Genomic DNA, 23,691 nt, shown 5'->3' with positions numbered 1-23,691 from the left:
AATCCCCTTAGAAAAAGGAGGGAAGTAAACCTAAGCACTCCCTCAGTCTTTTTAAGCATTCTCATAGCTCCCCAAGATCCTCCCCAAGATTTTTTGAGTTTAAAAAGCAGAAGCCACAGACAGGAAATCCAAAGTAGACATGAGCTTGAGAGTATCAGGATTTAAAATATCCCCATTCTTTTCTTTCCCTGTCAGACAATAATTCTCTGGAGGCCTATCAGAATTTTAATTAGTGACATGCCAGCTACATGAGGAGCCTGAGCACTTCACACAGGGCCTTGGAGGACACCCTGGAACCAGGCACCTTAGTCCCTTTCTGTAGCTAGCCATAAGCCAAAATCAAAACTCCCTGCTGCTTCAGGGAGAGCAGAAGAGAAAGCAAATAATATACACTATTTTAAAACCTTAATGTTTTAATCATAGCATTTTAAAAATTACCCATTGAATACCCTGAGAAAATTAGAAAAAATAATAAAGGTAAATATATCTGGGTTTAATTTCTTGTGCAGTAGTCTATAATGTTATCACATTGTCATGGATTACTTTTTGTCTCCATTATCCTGCCATTCAAGTGGTATTATCATTTCTCCCTCTAGGTGGGCAGAAACAGTACAGATAAATTCTCCTGATTAACCATATCTCAACAATATTTTACTGATAACAATAGCTTTTAAGATAAAATATATTGAAATTCCTCCAAGAGAGCATAACTTTGATACTTTAGACTTTTCTCTCTCAGTGTTAAAAACTGCTAGTATTTATTCAACCATTCCTGTTGTAAATTTTGCCACCTAAAGTTACTAACATTTTATTAAGGTATTTTAAAAATAACACATTTATCCTTCCATTCTACCCATGTGTGTCACTCTTTGTATCTGACACTGTCAACACTTAATTTCTAACTGTGTCACCTTTTCCACATGTTCCATCCCTTGCTGCCATTGATCCTACTCCATTTCATCTCTACACTTCTGCTTTTATGATGCAGCCACCTAAAAAGCTTTTGGACTATGTTCAAGACAGTTCTTCTGGTGTTTCCAATGAGGTAAATGAATGGTTCTTTTTCAGATGATTCTCTTGGGAAGAAGGGTTGGAATGCTCACCATTTATGTCTTAGGTTTGTTAAAATGTAGTGGTTTCCTTCTGATAGCTATGAGACATTTCTAATTCACAATCATTGTATCTTTGTCTTCATATCTTTCCAGATCACTAGTGCATTTGGATGTTGATCTTATTATCCTAGGAACTGTGAGTCCTTATACCCAAAACTTCTCAGAGATTAACACCCAGAATTACACAACACTCCATACGTCTCTAACTCTCTGACAAATTCCCACTTTTCAGAGTTGGGCAAGTGCATTGCACTATTAATCCATCAGCACAGTATATTTTTTTATTAAAACATCTCACTGCAAATTCTGTGTATCAAGTGAAATTCTTTGTGGCTAAGCTGTCATTTCTCCAATTAAGGTTGCATATCAGGTAAAACAGCAATTAAAAGTACTTTTGTAATTTATAACTCGGGATTGACAGTTGCTGTCAGTACTCGAAATAAAATTAAGATCAGGTAGTGGGCTGGTATTGCCCTGCTCTGAGTGGGAGAGATTCAGGCTTTCATTCCTTCTCCACTCCCTCCCCATTTTTACAGCGTTAGGGCAAAAGTCAGTGAAACGTCTGCTGGCAACTTTGCTTCATATGGTGGCTTTACTTCATCCATATTTGTGATTCACTCTCATCTTCTGTAGTTTCTCCAAAAATTAAACTCAAATTGTGGTCTTAAATTGTTAACTGTTTGCAATTTACTCTAGTTTGATTTTAAGCTCTCTATATATCTAGAAAAACCTCATAGTTATGAAATTTGGGCCCAGTTCTCTGAAAGAAAAAGCTTCTAGGCCTTTTCTAATTCCTGTTGGTTTTCAATATATCAAGGAAGACAATTTAAAAGCCCTAACATGACTTTGAAATATTCCCATGTTCAGTAGATCTGGGTGAAATGGCTGTTAAGTAACACTGGTTTTCTCTTTGATTAATTTACAAAGTCCTCTCTTTAATTTTGAAATTTTAATAATCTTTAAATATGATAAATCATGTTCAAAAATGACAGCACCTTAATACTTCTCCAGAGGGGGAGACTATTCAAAATAAGTTGATAAAGTATTATAACCATCATGCCAACAAGCCCATTTGTTATTTTCCTTTTACTTTTGCTTACTTTCTGTAGCTCCATTTTTAGTCAGCATTAAAGCCTTGATGCATGAAAACAGCTAAAATACTGGCTTAATTCTAAATATATGTATAAGTTTTTAAATAAAACTAAATCAAAGTATTCAAAAAACATTTTATTTGGTAGTTCGGAGTTGTCCTCTCCAATATTTAATTTTTTTTCAAGTTGCCTTTATTCATACAGAACAGTATTGAATATTGTGGAAAATGGCTAATTATTTTTGGAGATAGGAGAGATGTGTTCAGTTGGGCCATCTAAAAGTAAGTTAATAAATGCCCAAGAGCTGATAGGACAGCTGAAAACAGTAAAACAAGCAGTAAAAAACAACCACACACAGTCTTTAGTTTCACCTTTCCTCTATATGTCACATGAATGAAGATCTTCCTGTGGAGAGAAGGTATAAACTCCACACAATCTATAAAATAATATATGCCTGTAGTAAAAATTAGTGTGGTAGAATGGGCAACATACAGGATCCGTCATATAGAAAAAGCTTCAAAGCCAGCATCAAATAAAGGATAAATGGGCAAGTTGCATTCAAGGTAATAAAAGAATCTTAAAGGATGAAAAGTGAAAGCCAATAACCCAGCAGTCAATTTTGGTGTGATAGACACTTCTAGCCATCTGTGTATAGCCTGGGGAATGCTGTGGATAAGGAAGTTCCCTCTGGTGTGATTTCCACTGTGTGATTTACCCATCGCATTCCAAAGGAGACAGTGAGGATCTGCTCCACCCTTGGGGGTGACATCATGGAGCCACTACAGATGGTGGGAAGCAATCCTCAGGGCCATTTGGCCACTGTCACCTCCCAGGTGGTCAGTGGCCGCTCGTGGAAGCAGTTGGCATCTGCACAAAAGAATCCACAATGACAATTTGTCTGTAGTGTTTGCACCACCTCCTGCAACAGTTCTCTGAGATCACCTGTGGTTCCAAGTTTCCTTCCTGGCTGGTTCCAGACCGTGGCAGTGACTGGTCAAGAGAAGGAGGATGGTTGTGGCCAGTTTTGAAATGAGACTCGGGTGTTTTCCAGGACAGGCTGAATGTGTGTTTTATGGGTAGTGTAGGGAAGCACACAGACCTGAGGCCTTTGCTTACTGTGGTTATACTGGCTGTTGGTGTGAGCAACACTGTGTCTGGCTTCTATGGTTTTACTGCAGACAGACCTCATAGTATTGGATATATATCTTAAAATCATTGCATTTGGAGAGTGATGGGAGAATCGTCACAAAGTACTTTTAAGCCTTCAGAGGATGTAAAAAATTTGAAAATATGAACTATGTGAACATTTGGAATTATCTTAGCTCAAGTTTTAGATACCATTTGTTTCATATTGTGGCATGTTTGTGTGGCCCTCCCTGCCCCACAGTCCTAAAAAATCTGTTCCCATATATTCTAAGACTACTGGTGACTCCTAGAGATGTACCTAAGTGTCATTTAACAGATCTGGGTGAAGTTCTGTTCATGAACTTGCAAATCAAATCACTGGGGGGAAAAAAATTCCAACAAAACAAAGGACTTGTATAGCCCATGAGAGCCATTACTTTGGCAGTCCTTCAGGACAAAAATTTTTCCATGCAGGGAAAAAGCCAAGAAGGCTCTCTATAAAGGGAAAAAATATTTCCTGCACCTTAGAAACCTGTATGATAGTTCTATTTCTAGTCCATTTGGTTATGGAAAGCTGAAATGACATGCCAGGAACTTGAAAGAAGTTTAATTCTTGAACTTGACTGCTTTGTACCCATGAAGAAATACCCCAGAAACCATGCAGTTCATCGTAGATTCATACCTGGTTACCAGAATTGTAATATTACTTAATTCTGACTGAAGGCTTGAAATGGTTGATTTAAAATCAGTAGTCATTTAAGGTTGACTTGGAAGTTCCATCTCCCAGTGTTCATGCAGTACATCTGTAACCCCATAAGCAATGACTAATTTTCTGTGATGAGAACTGTTCTTACCATGATTATAAGGTATATAAGGCCAGTTGCTGACCACAAATGTCATGGGATTGACAAAAGTTTCTGGCTATTATTGATTGTGGGATTTTGGTGAGTAACTAAGACATGAAGAGAAGCACTGCAGACCTCACATGTACATAAAGGAATAATTTTCAGATTTTTCTGTTGTTATAGTAAAGATTTGTTTCAGCTGTTCTGTGTCTGGTTTTGAAAAGTACATAGAAAAGCATGATTTGGGATCATTATTTAGCAGTGCTTTAAAGGAAAAAAAAATTGCTGAAGTAGAATAGGTAATGAAATCTAGTGATGCTTTTTAAAAGCTGCATAATTTATTCTCATGAAATGTTGCTGTATCTGTGACGGAGTGCCCAGGATGTTAATTATCATGCTGTTGTTATAGGATTTGCCATAGAGTAACAAGGAGCCATCAAACATGATAAACAAAAATTTTCACTCCTTTTTCAAATACAAACATGTCAATCCATGTGTTTGTTTTCACAGGCTTCCTTATATCATCACTATTCAACAGACAGAGGCTTGGACAGGCCCTCCAGGTAAGAAGTACTATCTATACTTCAGCAGACACAAATTATCCAGCCTGAGGGTCTTCTTTGGGACCTGACATCAGCAGATTTTGTGAAGAATCAGATTTTAACTTACACCTTGTGAGCTACTGGCAAATTAGATGCTTGGAGAGGGTGTTGATTTTGATACTGGTGTGTAGATTTTGTTTTAGTTTTAGAAGGACTTAGTGTTTGCATTTAAATCAACCACACTGTGTTCTGGGTCTTTCCACTAACATTCCTGAGCTTCTCTCTCAGCAGCAGTGATTTATTCTTTACCCTGACTGCCTGCAGCATATTCAATGCTGTTTTCCTAAGCATGATGCCTTGACTGTTCTCAGTCTCTGTCTTTTTCATATCTTTGCACCTAAACTCCAGTTCCAAAAAATAATCGAAATAAACTCGATGCATTTATTTCAAAGAAAATGGCATAGTAATGTTGTGTACAACTTTAAAACAATCAGGTTAAGAACAAATTAATCTTTTCACTGGGAAATGGGCTGTAAAATTTGTGAGACCAGTGCTTCTTCCCTTTATGTGTTTTTCATGTATCTATTTTGCATTTTTTAATCTATAAACCAATAATATAATTATGACCTTACTTTTTAAATCCCTGGATTCTGATCTCAGACTGCTGCTGATACTGCTTTTTCCTGTAGTTCTGCAAGTACTGCAAGTGACTACAGAAAGAGAAGGAAGTCAGAGCCTGCTGTAAGTCACCAGAGGGCACACAGCGATCAGAACGCCAACAGAGCTAACCTGGGCCGTACAGACACACAGGGCTCATGTTCCACCCTTAGGAAGCCTTTAACTAGCTCATCTCCTTCTTCTCCATCACGAGCTAAAGGTAAGAGGAGACCACATTAGTTAGCAGAAAACTACTGGGGATGCGTTGTACTATATGTTGGTAGCAGCTGCCTGCTGTCGCTCAGTGCCTGTCCCCAGGGGATGTGATGTGAAGCAACAGATTTGGCCTTCCATGAAAGGCTGACTTGTTTATTCTTACAGGTGTAATTTTAAGCTGGAAAGCTGTATTTGTCACAGGATTTTCCAGTTTCAACTGCTTGTTCTAACAAAAGAGAATTGACTAAAAGAATTCTAGCACAATATATAAACCCTAATATTTTTATTAATTCTACTACTCTCTTACTAGATTATTGTGATTTTAAAACTAGTTTTATTATATTGAGAAAGTAAATTGAGACAAATAACGTGTAAGATTAAATATGTGTATCCAGGATAGTAGACCTTTTAAATCCATAGCTGATGTCTTAGCTGTCAGTTATCAGGATATAATATAATCAAGAAAATATCCATAGTTATCAGGACCTGATTTAATCAAGAAAGCATCCATTGGCTGGTTTTTTACTTTCTAAATCCTTGGAAGTATTTAGTACAGCTAATTCAATCTAATTAGCTTATTTTTGTCAAGTAACTCACCATCCTATTACTGTTTTTCACAACTCTCCAGGAAAGAGATCACAGAATCACTTGTTCATTTGAGTTTGGAGGTTTGGATGGGATTTTCTAGAAAGACAAAAAAGCTTCCAGTAAAACATAAAATGGAAGTAATATATAGAATAATACTGAATATAATATGTCTCCTTCTGTTCAAATTATTTGTATTATTCTCTTAATTGCTCTATTTTGTAGCTATCAGTAAACCTTTGTAAAAGTAAATTCTCAGTGAAAATAACATAATACCCAGACTGCAACAGAAGGTGTCAAAGAAAAGAAATGAGGAACATTAAGAGTGAGGTGGTTGAAAAGCAAATGTATTTTAAACATTTGAAACATTTGAACTGTTGTAGCAGTGATTTTAAAAGTGGAATAACTCATCCTTTTGGCTTACCAGGCCAGGCAGTAAAAAGTTAATAGATTCCACTTGCCTGTGTGTGCCTTTGACTCCACCACCAATAACAAATACTAAGCATGACTTCAACAATTCCTGTGTTTAAAAATCCTTCCATTAAGAATATCTTCTACAGCCAGTTAGTTTTCAGAAGGGGACACTGTTCTCTTCCAGCATTATAACCCCTGTAGAATGTTAATTTTTATTGAAATTAACCAATTTGTTAAAGAAGAGGCACATTATGAACTGTTTGATCATCAGGAATTTTTGAACTCAAGTGTTTCAGTTTCAGATCTAGGTTCCATTTTTTTTAGAAAGCAGACTGAGCTGTTTGAAGCATCCTTCCTGAACTGAATGTTGCCACTTGAGACTATTTTTGAAAGTTCAGTACAATTATGAAAGACCTCCGTTCCAGATTTGTCTCATAATGTCTTCTATATCTACCATGCACATAAAAATACGTCTTAAAGCTTGAAAAATCAGGCCTTTGTTATGGAAGTCAATCTAAGGGTTATTTTTACTTCTACATTGTGGATAGGCTCAGTGAACTGATACACCTTCCTTTACACTTTTATAACACTTCTTGAGCTGTCTTATTCTGCCCTGCATAGGCTGTACAAAGCACTGCTCCCTCCAGTGCTGTCACACAGGGAAGGAGCAGGCTACCTGTGAATGACTTGGAGAAATTTCCTATTTGATCTATTTCCTATTTTGATCCTATTTTCCAAAAATTTATCTTTATTTTAACTATCTTAGAATATGTGGATGCTGTGAACTCTGGGCATTATACAGGTTAAAAATCATAAACATCTTTTTCAGAATGCCCAGTTGGAAAAGTCAGTGTTATGCTGAGGTCTAGATTTGTTGTGTGGCTTCATCTTTAAATCCTTTGCAGTTTCTATTGTCTGCTGACCTGCTTAAAAATCCCAATTAATCCCCAATTGATGCCTGGTTTCTTATATTGTTTTAGTGGCAGGGATTGTAGAGGAGATAACGTCTCCATATTTAATAAGGAATTCTTTTGTTGTTCAAATTATTATGAGTGCATTTTTGCACCTGGAAAATAACTTAATACTTAGCTCTGCATTCCTAAGCTGTAACAAACTATGTACTAACCTAAGCTGATAGATGCACTAATTGTTCTCTCTTTTCTAGTCTTTGTAATACTTACTGATGCTAATTCCAACTTTCTGAATCTTTTAATTTCTGGCAATGTCTCTTTTTTACCATGCTGCTCTATGGATTATAAAGGTGGGGATATTAGCAAAGTATATCCATCCCTTTTAAGTTACTCAGTGCACAACCACAACACCTCAAATGAATTAGATTACTGTAGCACTTACAGACAACATTTAGCTGTTCCAAATGATTCAAGAAGGGCAACCAGCTACAAGAATGGCTGGCAAATGACTCGGCAAAATGCAGAAGTCTGGAGTAGCACAGAGGAAGCTGCTTCTCCAAAGAGGAAATCTCGTAGCTGTGATGACCTGTTGACAGATGATCACGATAACTATCCCGATGCACAGGCCAAGGCTGAAAGCATGGGCTCTCTCTTGTGTGAGGAGGACTCCAAAGAAATTTGCTCAATGAACTGGAACTCCCCATATGTTGAGGGCCGTGGTAGTGGTAGGTCAAGAGTTCGTCACAGATCTGCACATGATGCTCCAGGTTTCCTGAAGATGTACAAAAAGATGCACCGCATCAATCGCAAGGACTTGATGAATTCTGAGGTGATTTGTTCTGTCAAGTCCAGAATACTGCAATATGAAAAAGAGCAGCACAAAGGTATACTTCAAGGCTGGAGAGAGTCTTCTACTGAGGAGGTGCCCAGAGACATGGTGCCAACCAGAATATCTGAATTTGAAAAGTTAATTCAGAAGTCAAAATCAATGCCGAACCTTGGTGATGACATGTTGTCAACTGTTACATTAGAGCCTCCTAAAAATGGCTTGTGTCCACAGAGGCGATTTTCTATCGAATCCCTGCTGGAAGAAGAAACTCCAGTCAGACATCCCTCTCAGGTACAACGGAGCTACAAGTCTAAAACCCTGGTGCCAATTCATATTGAAGTGACCAGTGATGAGCCACAACGATCACATATAGATTTTTCAGACAGCGATCAAGATGGAGTGGTTTCTGATCTCAGTGACTTTATCCAGATAGAGGGTTCATCCTTTTGTAGTGAAAGTGACTTTGATCACTTTTCCTTCACTTCATCTGAAAGCTTTTATGGATCAGGCCATCACCACCACCACCACCACCACCACCACAGGCATCTCATCAGCTCCTGCAAAGGGCGATGCCCAGCATCCTACACCCGGTTCACCACCATGCTAAAACATGAAAGGGCTAAGCAAGAAACCACTGAAGATCCAAGGAGACAGGAGGCAGAATCCGGCCTGTCTAAGATAGCATTCCTCGTCAGTCCAGTGCCTTTCCGGAGGAAAAAAAGTGCAGCTCCTAAAAAACAAACTGAAAAGAAAAAATGCAAGTCATCTGTGTTTGAAGCACTAGATTCTGCACTTAAAGACATCTGTGACCAAATCAAAGCTGAAAAAAGGCGGGGAAGCTTGCCCGACAACAGTATATTACACAGACTTATTACTGAGCTGCTTCCAGACATTCCAGAAAGGAATTCATCTCTTAAAGCTCTGAAAAAGAGTCCCACGCACCAGCCTTTTCATCCACTGCCTCAAGATGGTGCTATCCATTGTCCACTGTACCAGAATGATTGTGGAAGATTACCTCTTAGTGCCTCTTTTCCAGACATGGATGCAACTAACAACAATGATAGTGCACTGTGTTTCCAAGGTGGATTAACTTTCTTCCTCTGTCCTTGTGATTGACTTATCCAACCTTACTCCCTGTGTTTCCCACCCTTTCTCATTCCACTTTGTGTTGTCTATAAGAAGCTTTCATCCCACAACATTCTTAGTGAAGGACATCATTTTCACATAGGTGTTGAGGACAGATAAATTTGCTGTCTATTCACAAAATACAGTAATCAGGACAACTGAAGTAGCAGTGCATTTCAACTAATTGAAACTAAATTAGTTCTATAAATTATGATTATGTTATTAAGCAGTGAATTCATGCATCATAAGATGCTGGTCAAAGTGAAAACAATATGCAGATAAGCCTTTCTTTATCACTAAGAAAAAAGAATGTACATCTAAAATGTATTTTGTTAAATGTAAGTGATAAAAATGCTGTTAATTCTGCCAGTACCATAGAAAGTCGATTCTGTTTTCTTATGAATCCACTGCTTTGTGTTACTTTTTGTGAATAGATGTTAAGATCATCTTAGGAAGTTTCCATTTCCACTGTTCGAATAACTTCCAATTTCTGTGGCAGCAAAACTAATTTTTTCCATAGAATTTCAAAATGTCTATGAAATTTTGAGAAATTTCCTATCTTTATAGAAGGGAATTTCTCAATAATCAAAACTTGAATGAAAGTGACAGGATAAGTATGACCAATCTGTTTTTAAAGTTACTGCTTTGAGTTGTTTGTTGCTCTGCCTGGTTTTTTTCAATTTTTCTTTTATTTTAATCAAAAAAAGAAAAAAATAGTTAAAATATATTCTTGAAGTCCCAAATGGATGTAAGAGAGAATGTCTTTAATATAAAAATTATGCAATATTTGATCAGACCCACCTTATTCTTATTCTCACATATTTTTGTGTAACTTTTGCAAGAAGCACATGTATTTCAAGAAAAATCAGAATTGAAGCGATTACCATCTTTTCTTAACTAGTTGTTGTTACTAGTTTGTAACTTTCAAAATTTTCTATTCTAAATACTAGTTGTATTTAGAATAGAAAATTTGGTAAAAAAACAGCTATGAAATGCAGTTCAGTATTGAATTAGTCATACTTGAGACCTGATCATAATTAACCCTGGCAGAAAGTACTACATGATGAGACTGAAGTTGTTAAAAAATGTGTTCTTCACATATTGTAGTTGCTAAATGAGAATTTTCCAGTCTGTGAAAATAAGGAAATCCACAGTGTAAAGTAAATGTGGTTTTCTTGTAGCTTTTGCTGCTATGAAGGAGCCTGGCATGAGGAAAGCAATATACTCTGTCAACATTAATATCCCTAAAGCAGCATGGAGAATGAGTAAAGCAGAATATTCAATTAGTTTCCATCAGCACCAGTCATGGCTGAGCTCTACTTCTAATCAAGTTTTCATGTTTTGTTGGATGTGTGTGCACCTCTTATAGCCACACAGAGACCTGAAGGTCATAGCAGATGACTGAAAACTACCAGTATTGACTGCATAAGGAGCTGTAGAGAAAAGGGAGATTTTTTTGTCCTAAAGGTTCTGCATTTTCACTCCTTTCCAATATCCTTCTCTTACTGCTAGAAATTTAAGAAAAAGAAATAGATGTGTTTGGAGTCATTAATTGTATCTTTAGGTTTATGCAGTAGGTGTACATCCTCATTCAGGAACACATGCCATATCAAAAAAAAGCTGTCCAGAACTAGGGCTATGATATACTTACTGGGAATGACGTGTTTACAACCAGTGGCATAAATAATAATGTTAACTCTTTACCTCCATTTTATTTATCAATAGCCACAAGTTTTCATGGCTTAGCCAATAACCACTTAGAACGGATGAAATGCTTTCAGTTCTTTTCTATGTTGCACTTGTATTTCTTTAGAAATATATGACAGAGTGTGGGAATGAAGTCAAAGGAAGACAAATTTAAATCACATTTCCACTAGAAAGTACCACTGTGGTAGTAGGAGACTAAAACAGTACTTCTCAGCAGTTCATTAAATAGTTCTATTTTCATTTCACATTTGCAACTTGCAGAACTATACAGTGTATAAGGTTTTGAGTTTATCCTTATCAAAACATAAGAAAATATTCACCATCCTGTAATAAACATTGGTAAACTGTGCTTTAGAAAGTCTGCCACATAGATTGGTGAGTAATATGGTTTGTATTCCATCTCTTAAAACAGAGTTGTTTTTATCAAGTAACATCCTTTTAAATTCCCTTGTGCTGCCTAACATGTGCCCCTGGTAAAGTAGAAATGCATCTTAGATCACTTAGGAGGAAATAATGTTTCTTCACATTTTCTCATTGAAGCATGCTTGAATCATGTGTTTTGCATGTAATTATGTGTTTACATTGCTGGCATTCCAAAACAACATCGTGCAACCTGATGGAGTCTGAGCTGTCATGTCTTCCCCTTGGCCCAGCAGGGGAGCAGCCCTTTCCACAGTGAGGAAATAAATAAATAAATACACTCTTGATCCTCAATCATAGAGTTCCTTCTGCTCTGGATCAGAGGACAGCCTTAGCCTTTGCTTAAAGTTAGTAATTTTTTTTCATTTAAAGGTGCTCTTAACCTTCATACCAGGTGCTTTTCTTTCTATTAAATGTAAAATAATAGATTTCAGTATCTTTTCACCCCCCTAAATGAAAGCAAGCAGCATCACAGATTCAAATGATTTTGTTTATCGTAGTTTCACATAATTTTTGTTTTCAGTAGACCAGGAGTCTCCTGGAAGCTATTCTTCTGCTTTCACTGATGTGGGACGATGTACTCCAAGGGAGAGAAGAGGAACTGCAGACAAAGAGGTAGTGAAACAACAATAAATAACACAGCAATACTCATATGGAAAATTGGTAACATATTTGAGACAAGTTTTTTCTTGGTTTTAAGACAATATAATGATGGAGACCAAAGGAACAGCATCTTCCTTTTTCATTAAGGAGATTGATACTTCAAGAAATTGAAATAATATCAGGCTTTGTAAGATAAGCTGTATTCTTCTGTTCATTATTAAATAGACATGGATGTAAATTCACTAGGTATTGATCAGCTCTGTCAAAGCTGATTGGAGTGTGTGTTTGGAACAGAGAAAAAAACCAGATTTGACTGGAGAAAGGCTGTTCAGAAACCCAAAGTATTACACAAAGAAACTACCTTAGCTTCGAAATTGATACAAAACATCTATATTTCACCATTATTTTTGTTTGGAAAGCAAACCACTCTGTTAGTGGATTAGATGAAACCAGTTATCCTAAGAGGAGTCTCTAACATCTGCAGCAGTTGGTGATTATAATTAGGTACTGATTGCTTGCAGTGATGTTTTGGAAGAGGAAGTGGAAGCAGGCATACCACCTTTAAAGTAACACAAAGCATCACTGAAAAGTACATATTGAATAATAAAGTATATTATTCTGTATCTTAAGAATGCTTATAGATATAGGATTATAAATGCTCTCCAAACAACATAAAATATTATTATATTTTAATTGCTAATATGTAAGATTTTGCTCTGGGCTATATTCCTTGAGAAATGGTGGTATGGTTAAAACTGAATTCAGAACCATTTATACGCCACTGACGTGCTTATATTGTTGCAATTTGATTAAAAGTCTGATTTTTTAAAAAAAGATTTCTCATTACAAAATACAGGCTAAAAAAGTTCCATAGCCATATTGTTCCATAGGAGTTCCATAGTTCCATAGGAGCCATATTGTATGTTTCTTTTAAAGAAGAAGTCTGACATGGGAAGTCATCTTTCAATTTGAAAATACATAGAATACTTAAATTTACAAGCCGTTTTTAAGATCACTTTAAAAGGTTTAAAAATGTTAAAGAGGAAAGGCATATCTATTTCCAGTATGTTTTGTACATTTTCAAGTATTTTGTATTTAAAAAGCTCCACTGTTCTTTTAATATCAACTTTTTCTGTTATTTGCTGTAATAGTTACAAGAGCAGCTGTACCAAAATCAGGAAAGACTGAAGAGGGCTTAGCTACAGTTGATATGAATCATATGTTGATATGAATATCCCCTCCTGTCTAAAAACTGTTTTTAATAAGAGCAAGGAACAGAAAAATGCTTTTAAATTTAGGCTATCTTATTTGAAGGAGATCTGTAATGGAAAATCTGTATTAGTATGGCAAAATTCAAGTTGACAGGATCCCTATAAACTTCAGGGACTTCTTATTTTAGTGAAGACAATTCTGTAGGTGTGCTCAATTTGCTAGTCTTAAAATGACAAGAGAGAGAACCAAGTCAAGAACACCTGGCTTGGAATAAAGGTAAAATTTAAAATTTGCAAGTGTCCCTTTTTATTGCTGTCATAAAAAGATGTGCACCTTTACATCATGACAAATAGTATCTCTCAGAAATAGCATAATCAGCTCATTCTAGTCACTAGTACATCCTAGAGAGGCATTTATTAGAATGGGGTGATCTTATCTGTGCAAGTAGTTGCAGAGCAAGACTAAATCACTTTAACAAATGCCCTCATGTGGTTCTGCCTTTCACTTCCTCTGAAGTATCTGGTGCTGGCTACTTGCCAGATGCAGACAGTCCTATTGAGCTTACATGTTCTTGGTGACAGAACTTGATAAATGTATGAAAGAAATGTTATCATGTGACTGCCTGTGATAGCAAGAGAGCTGCGCAGATGACTCAGATCACCTCCAGTCCTGTGCTTTCTTAAAACTATGAATGTAATTATAGAAATTAAAAATATTCCAACCATTTCCAGCTGTCAGAGGAGATGTAGATATATATAAATGTAATGCATCATTGCAATTGAAATTAGCCTACAGAAAACAAGTTGACATTAAAGGCACCTAAAATACTACAGAATATTAAGTATGTGTATTTATGTTGTACCTAGAGATCTAGTTGCCTAAAAGTCACATTGACATAGTTAACTTTTTTATTTACTTTGGTACTTCTCTTAAACATCAAGTTGAAAAGTAATCTGCATTAAAATTTAGCTATTTCTGCTTTTAGAACACTAAGTCCCAAACACCTAACTGCCTTAAAAAAGAAATACATATATTTTACTGCCTATTTCTTCAAGAACCACTGAATAGCTCATCCTTTTCTTTTTGGATCTTGGACACCTTTTAAAAATTGAAACACATTTATCATATAGTAATACTACCTGAATGTATTAATCACTTCACCTGTTTTTCAGAAACTGCCAGCTAGAGCTGTATATGACTTTAAAGCTCAAACTTCTAAGTAAGTACTAGACTTTCATTCATTCAAGAATTCGTAATTCAAGCAAACTCTTTCTACCACTTAAGTGGTGTTCGAGCCAGTTTCAACAGAAATGCCATGGATAGGAGGACCCTGCTTGCTGTCACTGCACTAGCAAACTGTGTGAGAAATTACTTTGTAACAAAATTACCTTAAATTATTATATCTCCATTGAACACATGAATAGCTGTGCATCTTCAGCCTTCTAGAGCACAGGTTGTGAAGGACACACACTGAATGCTCTTTGTTTATTGTGAATTACATGTAGGTGACAGAGGGTAAATTGCTTAAACTACTGTCATAGATAATGAGTCTATCAAAAGTCTGTATAATGCTTCAGCCTCTTCCTGTCTGTCTTAACATACACAGGCTTTCTGCAGGATGTGACATGCCACATATCAACACAAAAAGCAGTGGTCCATAACAAAAGACTGGGAACCACTTATTTAGGATATGAGACAGTCAAAGTAAAATATCACCAATTCATTTCTGCCGTTGTTCCAATGATTCAAGACATTTAAACAATCTTTAGATATGACCAAACATTGACACTAGAATTACATTAGCTGTGTCAGGACAAAACTCACAACTGAAATTACCAGAGCAGCACATTAGCTCTTGAAAAACCAAATGGATGATACAGCTAAGATCTCCCAAGCCAGGATCTGAAAATATTCTTAATGATGTTAAAAAGTCCCTTTTTTGGTATCCAACTTTTAACAACTCACAGTCTCTGATACCAAGAGATGGTGAGAACATAATCCTGTGTCCTTCATGCTTCTGAATAGCTGTTATGAAAAAGAAAATGTGTAGAGCAGAAGCACACCAAGCTGTTACGCTGCAGAAAGACAGTGATAAGCCATGAAGATGTGGAATACACTCTGTGGTTTCCATACTGAATTCATAAAGAACACACCAAGTATCCCTCTGTCATAAAAGCAGTACTTAAGCAGGTGGTCCAAAAGACATCATAGTTGCATGCACACATCATACTAAGTTCTCTGGTGGTAACTAGCAATGCTTCTTTGGAATCACAATGTAAGACAGGCCTTTGTAACCTATAGATACTGCATGGCATTCATAAATGTGAGTTTTTTGATTTTCTATGTTATGATCAACTGATAAATGTACCACAGCTGTGACACTTTTTCTTCAAATGTTTAGTTGTGACATTCTGTTTCAGTTCCAAACTGTAAAATCTCAGGAACTATGCAGGGAGGAGAGTTAAATGTAAAGCTATAAACATCTGATATAAATAAATTTGTTACAGAGAGCTGTCCTTTAAGAAAGGAGATACTGTCTATATCCTCAGGAAAATTGATCAAAACTGGTATGAGGGTGAGCACCATGGAAGAGTTGGAATATTCCCAATTTCTTATGTTGAGGTTTGTTCTTTGTTTTAATTCCTTTAATTAATTTGGGTAATAGGTCCACAAACCACATGAGAATGATGAAAATCTGGTTTTTCTTTTTCCTTAGAAACTTTCTCCTCCAGAAAAAGCACAGCCTGCCAGGCCACCTCCCCCTGCACAGATTGGAGAGATTGGAGAAGCTGTTGCCAAATATAATTTCAGCGCAGACACAAATGTGGAGTTATCACTTAGAAAGGTACAGTTGAGAACTATCTTCTATCAAAATACCACTATAATGTCTCCTGCTACACAGAATCAATATAATACTGCGCTTTGTGCACTCTGCGTTCAAGATTTGCAATGCACAAAGCAATGCTATGGTAGGAAACTCTTAACATAATAGCTTGTTAGCTTGCAGTCTGTCTCAGCTACCTCCAAATACTGCAAATGTGTTTTGCCTTTAATTTGGACTGTGGCAGAGTAGCATATGCAATCACCTGCTAACTGTCCAGCTAAATTTTGAGTTTTCACTTCAATTACCTATTCTTTTAATTACTGTTCCTGTCTGTCACAATTATTGTAGTAAGGATTTTAATACAGAATAAATAGAAAATTACAGGAGATAAAAGATATCAAAAAAAAGCCTCAGAGATATTTTTGTGAATGTAAATATTTTATTTAATAACAGCTTTTTCTTTATAATGTTCTGTTATCTTTCCTATACATATCCTGTTGCTATACTGAATTGCACATTAACAAAATAACTGTTTTAATTTCTGAAGTTTGTTGGACACTGGACTATTAATACTGTAGAGAAACTTTATTATTGCAGATATTAAATACTTAGATATAAGTAGTGGTTACTTCTCATCCAGTGGGAAGTTCTGCCCCTTATGTTTGTTGGTTTTGGTTGGTTTTTTTAAGAATTATAGTTCATAGAAGCTTTTCAGTGGTTTGTTTTTCTTTTGAACAAAAAAGTAAGGATAGAGATGTTTGTTGCTGACCTACAGCGTAATCCAGCACTACTGAAAATAATGGGTGTTTTTTTATTCACTTGAAATTTGTAAAAGTCAGAGAGGCTTAAAAGTCAGAGGAATAGGAACTTAGAAAAATTAGAAATTGGGGATAATTTGATATCTTATGTCTTTCTAAAATTAGCTTTTCTGCTTATTGTGGTGATTATAATCTTGACAGCCCAATTTTGGTTTGTTTGGAAAGTTGATTTGCACTGCTTTTCCTTTGTTCCCTCTCACTAAAGACAATTGTAGTGAACTCCACACATCAACTACAGAAACAAAATTAAAGAAAATCAAAATAATGCAAAACTAATAGGCAAGGATTTGTTTCAGAAAGACATGGTGAAAATCATGTAAACCAAAGAAAGGTAAAGTGAAAGGTTTGAATATAAAGCTGATGTTTTCCATTTCAATTTCTACTGTTCTAAGAACAGTGAGGTTCTGCCCCTTTTACATAGGAAAAACTCTTAGTTCTCTCATATTTTCAGCAGACTCATACTTTTTAGTTTTCTACCTTCACTTAAATTGTACTGATAACAAAGCACTTGCATGGATTTCATTGTTGAACTTTTATCACTCTTAAGAAAAAATGGGCATAGCAGTCAAGGTATACTATAGTTGGGGCATTAGCTAGTGGTTTGGCCAACAATTAAAACAGGTTATGTTCCAAAGAAAAGTGTTAATCTTCCAAGCAAGAGGAGAGGACTACATGACATTCCCCTCAGATAAAAGAACAGCATTCATAGTCCATGCCTAACCCCTCATTTTACTGGGATGGTAGTTTTATATATGGCTGTTATCAATGGGAGGAAAAATGGGAAAATGGAGATGATGCTCAAGACTGATGGGAAGCAGCACTGTAGGGAAGATACTATTATGTGTTAAAATAATAGCTGTTATGTACAAAATTAACTTTCAATGTATGTGCTGATAACTTATTTTCATAATGCATTTCAGGGAGACAGAGTAATTCTTCTTAAGCGAGTTGATCAAAACTGGTATGAAGGTAAAATACCAGGAACCAACAAACAAGGCATCTTCCCTGTCTCCTATGTAGAAGTCATCAAAAAGAATCCATCAAAAGGTGTAGATGACTATCCTGACCCTCCAATACCCCAAAGCTATTCTAGTGACAGAATACATCATTTAAGTTCAACTAAGGTAAGGATTTTCTGATGTTAGCTGCCACCCCTAGAGTGGGTTTAGAAGGACTTGTAACATTTTTTTAACATTATACATAACTTAGGATTAACTACACAACATTTCTTTCTTTCACAGATAGAATTGCATTACTATGTTGTTAATAAAAAAATTTTAATAGACAAGTGTGTCTTATATTATGCCAGGATTTATGCTCTTTTCTTAATTGGCTACTACATTATTTTTAGTAGAGATTGGTGAAATTTGGGCAGAAAAGTCAAGAAAAATTTATTTGGGAATCTTAGCAAGAATTTGAGTGTTAAGAGTATTTCTAGCAGACTTCTAATAGTACAATGTGAAGACATTCCCAAAACACAGCTGTCCTAAAAGTCTACGGTTCCATAAGCATGCAGGACACAGCTTGCCAAGACCAGTTCTGTACCTTTGAAGCAAAAGAGAACAAACAGCCAGTGATTCTGTACCAAAACCTTCCTCCTTTTGCCGTTCACAGTCTGTGAGAAGGCTAGAGTGTTGGTACATTCTTTGGAGTGGTACAAACTGACAGTATTGTTTCATTTAGGAGCGAGATGATTGCCATCACTTTGTCAATTAATTGAATTCAGACCTTTATGGTTGTATATTTTTTACACCAGATGCATATCGTAGGTTCTGAATTGTTCTCCTTCCTAGGCTAGATAACCACCACAAACCACACTACAGGATGCTGCAGAAAGATTCCTGTGTTCTGGTTTATCATTCACTTGTGAGGCTTTGCACTCACCTGTGCGGGGGAACATAACATTTTTGGCAGTGATAGAAACTAAGGAAGTTTCTGCATGCAAGGTGTGCTTAGAATTAACTTGTTATCAATTACTTTGAACACTCAAGATGGAAACTTTTCTAGATCTTCCTCTTTACCTTTGCTGTTTATCTCTTCAGCATGGGCAGTGGGTTTTGTGTGTAATTATAAACTTCTTTATCCTGCTATTAATTCATGTTTCATTTAGGTTTGTCCTCTTTTCTACTTCTATCTACTTCCATACTTGGTGGTCATCCATATGCTTCAACTTTGAAATAAGCTCCACATTTACTAACTACTTTGGGGTTGTAAAAAGCTACCAAAAGATGTCATTTCTAGGCAACAGTAGCCTCTGAAAATATTTCTTAGTAATAAGTATTAGTTGATTTGGGACAGTTGCTCGAGCAGGTCTTGTCTGGTTTTCCAGAATGTATCACAACAGAGAAGTAGATCCTATCTCTTCTATTCCCACAAAACTGCTCAATTAACATCAAATTCTGTAGCTGCCAACTGAGGTATTTATAAGCTAGGGCTTATTGTTACAGGAATCCAGAGGATCCTGAAGACAAGTCAAGACTATGAGGCAGCTCAAGTGCTCCCTAGTCCAGAGATGCCTCTCCCTGTTTTCTATAGAGCAGGCTTCTCTCTAAGGTATCCTGCCAAAGCTCCATAGCTCTTGTTGAGCACAGGTGATGCTTCAGAGCATGTACAACCATATTACAAAAGTATCCTGCCACTATTATTAAGTTAGTTTTTACTAAATTAGTTCATGAGAGAAGGAAATTGGTAGAAGCCTTCTTTTTAACATAGGATACTTCTTCAATCAGGTTAAAAAAAATAAAACCACCTTCCACTGAGACTCTTAAATAGACCTTTTTTCTGGATTCAGCTGTATTCAGACATGGCAATACCATGAAGAAGACATGTTGTTTCTGGCTACCTAGAAGAATTTCATCAGTCCTGTATGTGTGTGTTCTAGAGTTTACCACACTTTCTGATACCACTTTCCCTATTCCTTTGGAGATTTTTACTACATATTGCTCCTTGTTGCTAGAACAACTGTACTAAACTTCTCTGGCCTAATGGCACTAAGAAAAATAAGCAATACAAGTTGTGAGCAAGTTTTACTCTCTGTAACTTGGCCTAATCCATCTGTATCTTTAGATCTAGTGCAGCTTATAGCCATGGGAAAGTAAAAATTATGAAATCTCCTCAGCAGTATTATTGACCTTAAAACCACAGGTTAGGGACCCTTGCTTAAGAAGAATGATGAGGGAAAGAGACTGGGTATTTCTGTAACAGCCTAGCTCTGCTTTAGCAATCTGCATTGTATCAGTCTATGCTGTTTACTTTGGTACAGAAGAGTCTGTAACAAAGGTCTAACTATAATATAAAGCTGTTTGCCTCAAGAAAACTCAAGCAGAAGGTAAGTAAACTAACCTCCCTATTCCGCAACATTATTATAGACTTCTGAAATTATTTTTCTCTTCTACATTAATAATTAAAGTGTGTAGTAGTCCAGATAACTTAGCGGTGTACATCTAATTGTTTTGGATAGTTGTAATGATGAGATCAAAATATTTTTTGCTAAATTTTAATTTTGAGGACTTATAGTAATAAAAATGCATTTTCAGTATTTACTGAAGCAATGGATATCTACTGATGCTGTATACGTATGACTCACCAGTCTCTCGTTCTTAGAAAAGGACGTTTCTTTTACCAGAAGGATACTTCAATCAATATTGTGTAACGGTACTCAAAGCATACTCTTGTGTACTGTGCTGTCACTATTTTAAAAGCATTGTTGACTGCCTATGTCCAGTTTGAACTGAATGTACCTTTCACAAATGTTGACATCATTTTGAACTAATAGGGTTAATTTTGAAAAACAAATTCATTCTGAATTCTCAAGTTCATTCATTCTGAGCAGCTGCTCACGCCTTAATAAAAGTATGCAATGTATTAAAGATGTTTCTTAAACATTTACTCAGAAGTACTAAGAAAAAGTAGAAGTTTTAATAATTAGAAATTACCTCGGTTGTTGTACATAGAAGTATTTAATGACACCTGAAGTGTACTTCTGAAAATTCTATTCTCAAAATAAGAGTAATGGTTTTGGAAAATTTCATTAATATTAATTGTATGATTTAATAACCTGTGACAGGCTCACTAACAGAGCACCATAAGTAACATAACTTCAGCAGATCAAATGCAGTTGCCTTCATGAATGTAATGATTCAGATCTGTCTTCATGTTTGACATTTATGCCCTAAGCCAGAACCTGATAGTGTCATGTTTCAAATGCCTTTCCTGCTGTTCTGATTCATATAGTAGTGATTTCAGACACCCATGGTCACTGAAATTGTACCCTGTAATCCAGATGATGGCACAGACATTTTTCTTTTCCAGTTTACTCATATCCTAATTCTCTGTCATGCTTACCTATTTCGATTCCCATGTTTTTCTTATTTTTGAAGTTGCCTTCCCAAGCACTGACCCCACTTTCCAGACAACCATCATCTTGGTCACACATTGATGAAAAGATTCTCCAGGTTGACTGTAGTGACTTGTTCTCAAGGACTGTTGGGTTTTCACCTTCAGGCATGTGCAACTTAACTTCTCCATCAGTTTCAGACAGCTTTCTTTGTGACTTAGAAGAACTCAGTTCTTTGGCATTAGCAACCTCCCAAACTGTAGCAATCTCCCCAGGTAATAGCATTCACCACGTTAAGGATGGTCACTTTATGCCAAATACAGAGGTGTTTCTCAGCTCTCCTACAGATCTCCCTCTGTCCTCTCTTGTATCTCCCTCTGTCTCATCTTCAGCCAACTCATCTCATGATATAGCATATAAGCATGTCACCAACAATACCAAGTCAGGAAAAGATAAAGACATAGAAAGCATAATTGACCCTTTAGTTATTGAAGAACCTAGAGATTTGTCAGATACTACAAGAGAAGGTGAACGTGGGGCTATGCGTAACATCCATTCGCCATATGAAGAAGGTTCCTTGTCCAGTGTGCTAGCTGCAAGTGCTGAAAACGAAGAGGAAATCTGCACTGCAGACCTGTCACTTAATAGAGGGGATCAGTCAGAACCTCAAGAATCAGATTTCTCCGGAGAAGCACAAGACACAACAGAAGAACTGACTAGACTGTATATAGAGGAGGATCTAGTACATGACAGTTTAGAATTCCCAACAGCAAGTGAAGAAGATTCTATGGATTGTTATGAAGGATATACTTCACCAAATATCTTTAAGGTATTTTAATTTCTGACAACCCTGACTTCTCTGTTGAGATAACTTAGTATAATTATTCTCTGCCTTGTAGCTACATGTTTGTATTGTGCACAGGCACACTTTTATATAATTGCATTTGATAAAATTGAGCTCTGAGCAAGCTGGTTTAAGAAGAATGGTGTCCCTGACCATGGTGGGGAGGTTGGAACTAGATGATCTTTAAGATCCTTTCCCACCCAAACCATTCTATGATTCCATGATTAAAAGTTGTCAGTGTTAGGGGACAGTCCCTCCTCAGAAGCAGGCATATGCACCCTAAATTCTATGACCTATCAATTGTGCTGGTCCTTTCCTTCCTGCCCTTGTTGTTTGCCAAGGAGCTTTTGATGTGAAAAGCCAGTGAACCATTTCCCTCACTAGCCCATTGCATGCTGCCCCTTTTGAGAGAGAGGCCCCAGCAAGCAAATGCTGTCAACAGCCTCCAGAGGGAGGGACATGTGCCTGCTGCAGAAACTCTGCGGTTTGTGCTTGGCATGTGTCAGCTCACCAGCTGATGTATTTATAGCAGGCTCTGCTACAAGGATCTGACTAACAGTAACAGATCAGATTATGTTTGCCAGTTACACAAATGCTTCCTCCCAAAGTCCTCCCCATTCCTCTTTGGGACCATACATCACTGAACTATCCCAAGTGTGTGCTGGCCATTAAATGCCACAATGTAACTATACAGTTTGTGTGGCATAGCCCTTTTTTCTGTTCAGCACTTACTTCAACAGACTATTCAGGCAGTTGCCTTCACTGACAGCATGCATGTCAGGTGCATAGGACAATATGTTTTAGGCTAAATGTTAAACTATTTAATTACATTTTGCCCTTTAATTACATTCTACCCTTAAATGACCTGAAAAACACAGAAGAAAAACTTAAGAATAGAGATTAAATCCATGGCCACAAATGGCAACTTTTTTGTGCTTTCTGAGGCAAGAAATGTCTTCCATAAAAGTAGATGACTATTAATAAGATTAGCATGAGATTTATGATTGTTCAGGTTAGTTACATGTCCCCTTACTGAGCATTTGACATCCTTCAGCTGATTTTGGAACACAGTTTTATAGCAGAGCTACTTCTCATATTTCTTAAACATTTAATCCAGCTCTGCTTTCTGCTGGAACATCAGGAGACTGATCCTCTTTTCCATCTTTCCACTAATCTTCCATTTCTCCCTGCCAAGGCACCTACTTCCCACTCCGTTCCTACAGTATCCCTGTCTACTGCTTCCCTCTCTGCTCCTCTCCTCTCTAAACCCTTACATCAGCAGGAGAAAGACTCACTACAGTTAAAGGTAACTGCATCTCTTGAATATGGATTGTTGCAAATCTTCGTGTCTATTAAATAACTGCAAGGCTAACACTGAGTTTGATCTTCTCAGATGTACTGCTTTCTCTACTAATATTAAATAACATAAGAAATGGAGGATTTATAGGCCTTTTGCAAATGAAACACAAGGTAAA

The 23,691-nt window shown here is 36.7% G+C and overlaps 1 protein-coding gene and 1 long non-coding RNA gene across 46 annotated transcripts in view; one reads left to right on the top strand and one right to left on the bottom strand.

Annotated features, from left to right (window-relative positions):
* LOC135299227 (uncharacterized) overlaps positions 1-23,691 on the bottom strand; it is a 95,718-nt gene that overhangs the window by 13,771 nt on the left and 58,256 nt on the right. For 2 of the 5 annotated variants that reach the window (XR_010361254.1, XR_010361253.1), the window contains exon 6: positions 5,348-12,180. This is a non-coding gene — a long non-coding RNA (uncharacterized LOC135299227). Of the gene's footprint in view, positions 1-1,813; positions 3,071-5,347; positions 12,181-15,359; positions 15,698-23,691 lie in introns of those variants that run through there. The other 3 variants (XR_010361255.1, XR_010361256.1, XR_010361257.1) reach the window with 3 other exon arrangements.
* SORBS2 (sorbin and SH3 domain containing 2) overlaps positions 1-23,691 on the top strand; it is a 142,381-nt gene that overhangs the window by 109,479 nt on the left and 9,211 nt on the right. For 15 of the 41 annotated variants that reach the window (XM_064417910.1, XM_064417916.1, XM_064417917.1 and 12 more), the window contains 11 exons: positions 989-1,045; positions 4,684-4,736; positions 5,405-5,592; positions 7,849-9,408; positions 12,103-12,194; positions 14,567-14,613; positions 15,902-16,016; positions 16,111-16,239; positions 17,957-18,160; positions 21,416-22,201; positions 23,412-23,522. In XM_064417910.1, coding sequence (XP_064273980.1) covers positions 989-1,045; positions 4,684-4,736; positions 5,405-5,592; positions 7,849-9,408; positions 12,103-12,194; positions 14,567-14,613; positions 15,902-16,016; positions 16,111-16,239; positions 17,957-18,160; positions 21,416-22,201; positions 23,412-23,522 — 3,342 coding nt within the window. The remainder of the gene's footprint in view (positions 1-988; positions 1,046-4,683; positions 4,737-5,404; positions 5,593-7,848; positions 9,409-12,102; positions 12,195-14,566; positions 14,614-15,901; positions 16,017-16,110; positions 16,240-17,956; positions 18,161-21,415; positions 22,202-23,411; positions 23,523-23,691) is intronic. The other 26 variants (XM_064417931.1, XM_064417936.1, XM_064417941.1 and 23 more) reach the window with 10 other exon arrangements.

The sequence above is a fragment of the Passer domesticus genome, chromosome 4 (assembly GCF_036417665.1).
Source record: "Passer domesticus isolate bPasDom1 chromosome 4, bPasDom1.hap1, whole genome shotgun sequence".
In the NCBI taxonomy this organism is placed as follows: domain Eukaryota; kingdom Metazoa; phylum Chordata; class Aves; order Passeriformes; family Passeridae; genus Passer; species Passer domesticus.
Note: the sequence above shows the minus strand (reverse complement) of the source record. Positions and strands in the feature narration are given on the sequence as shown.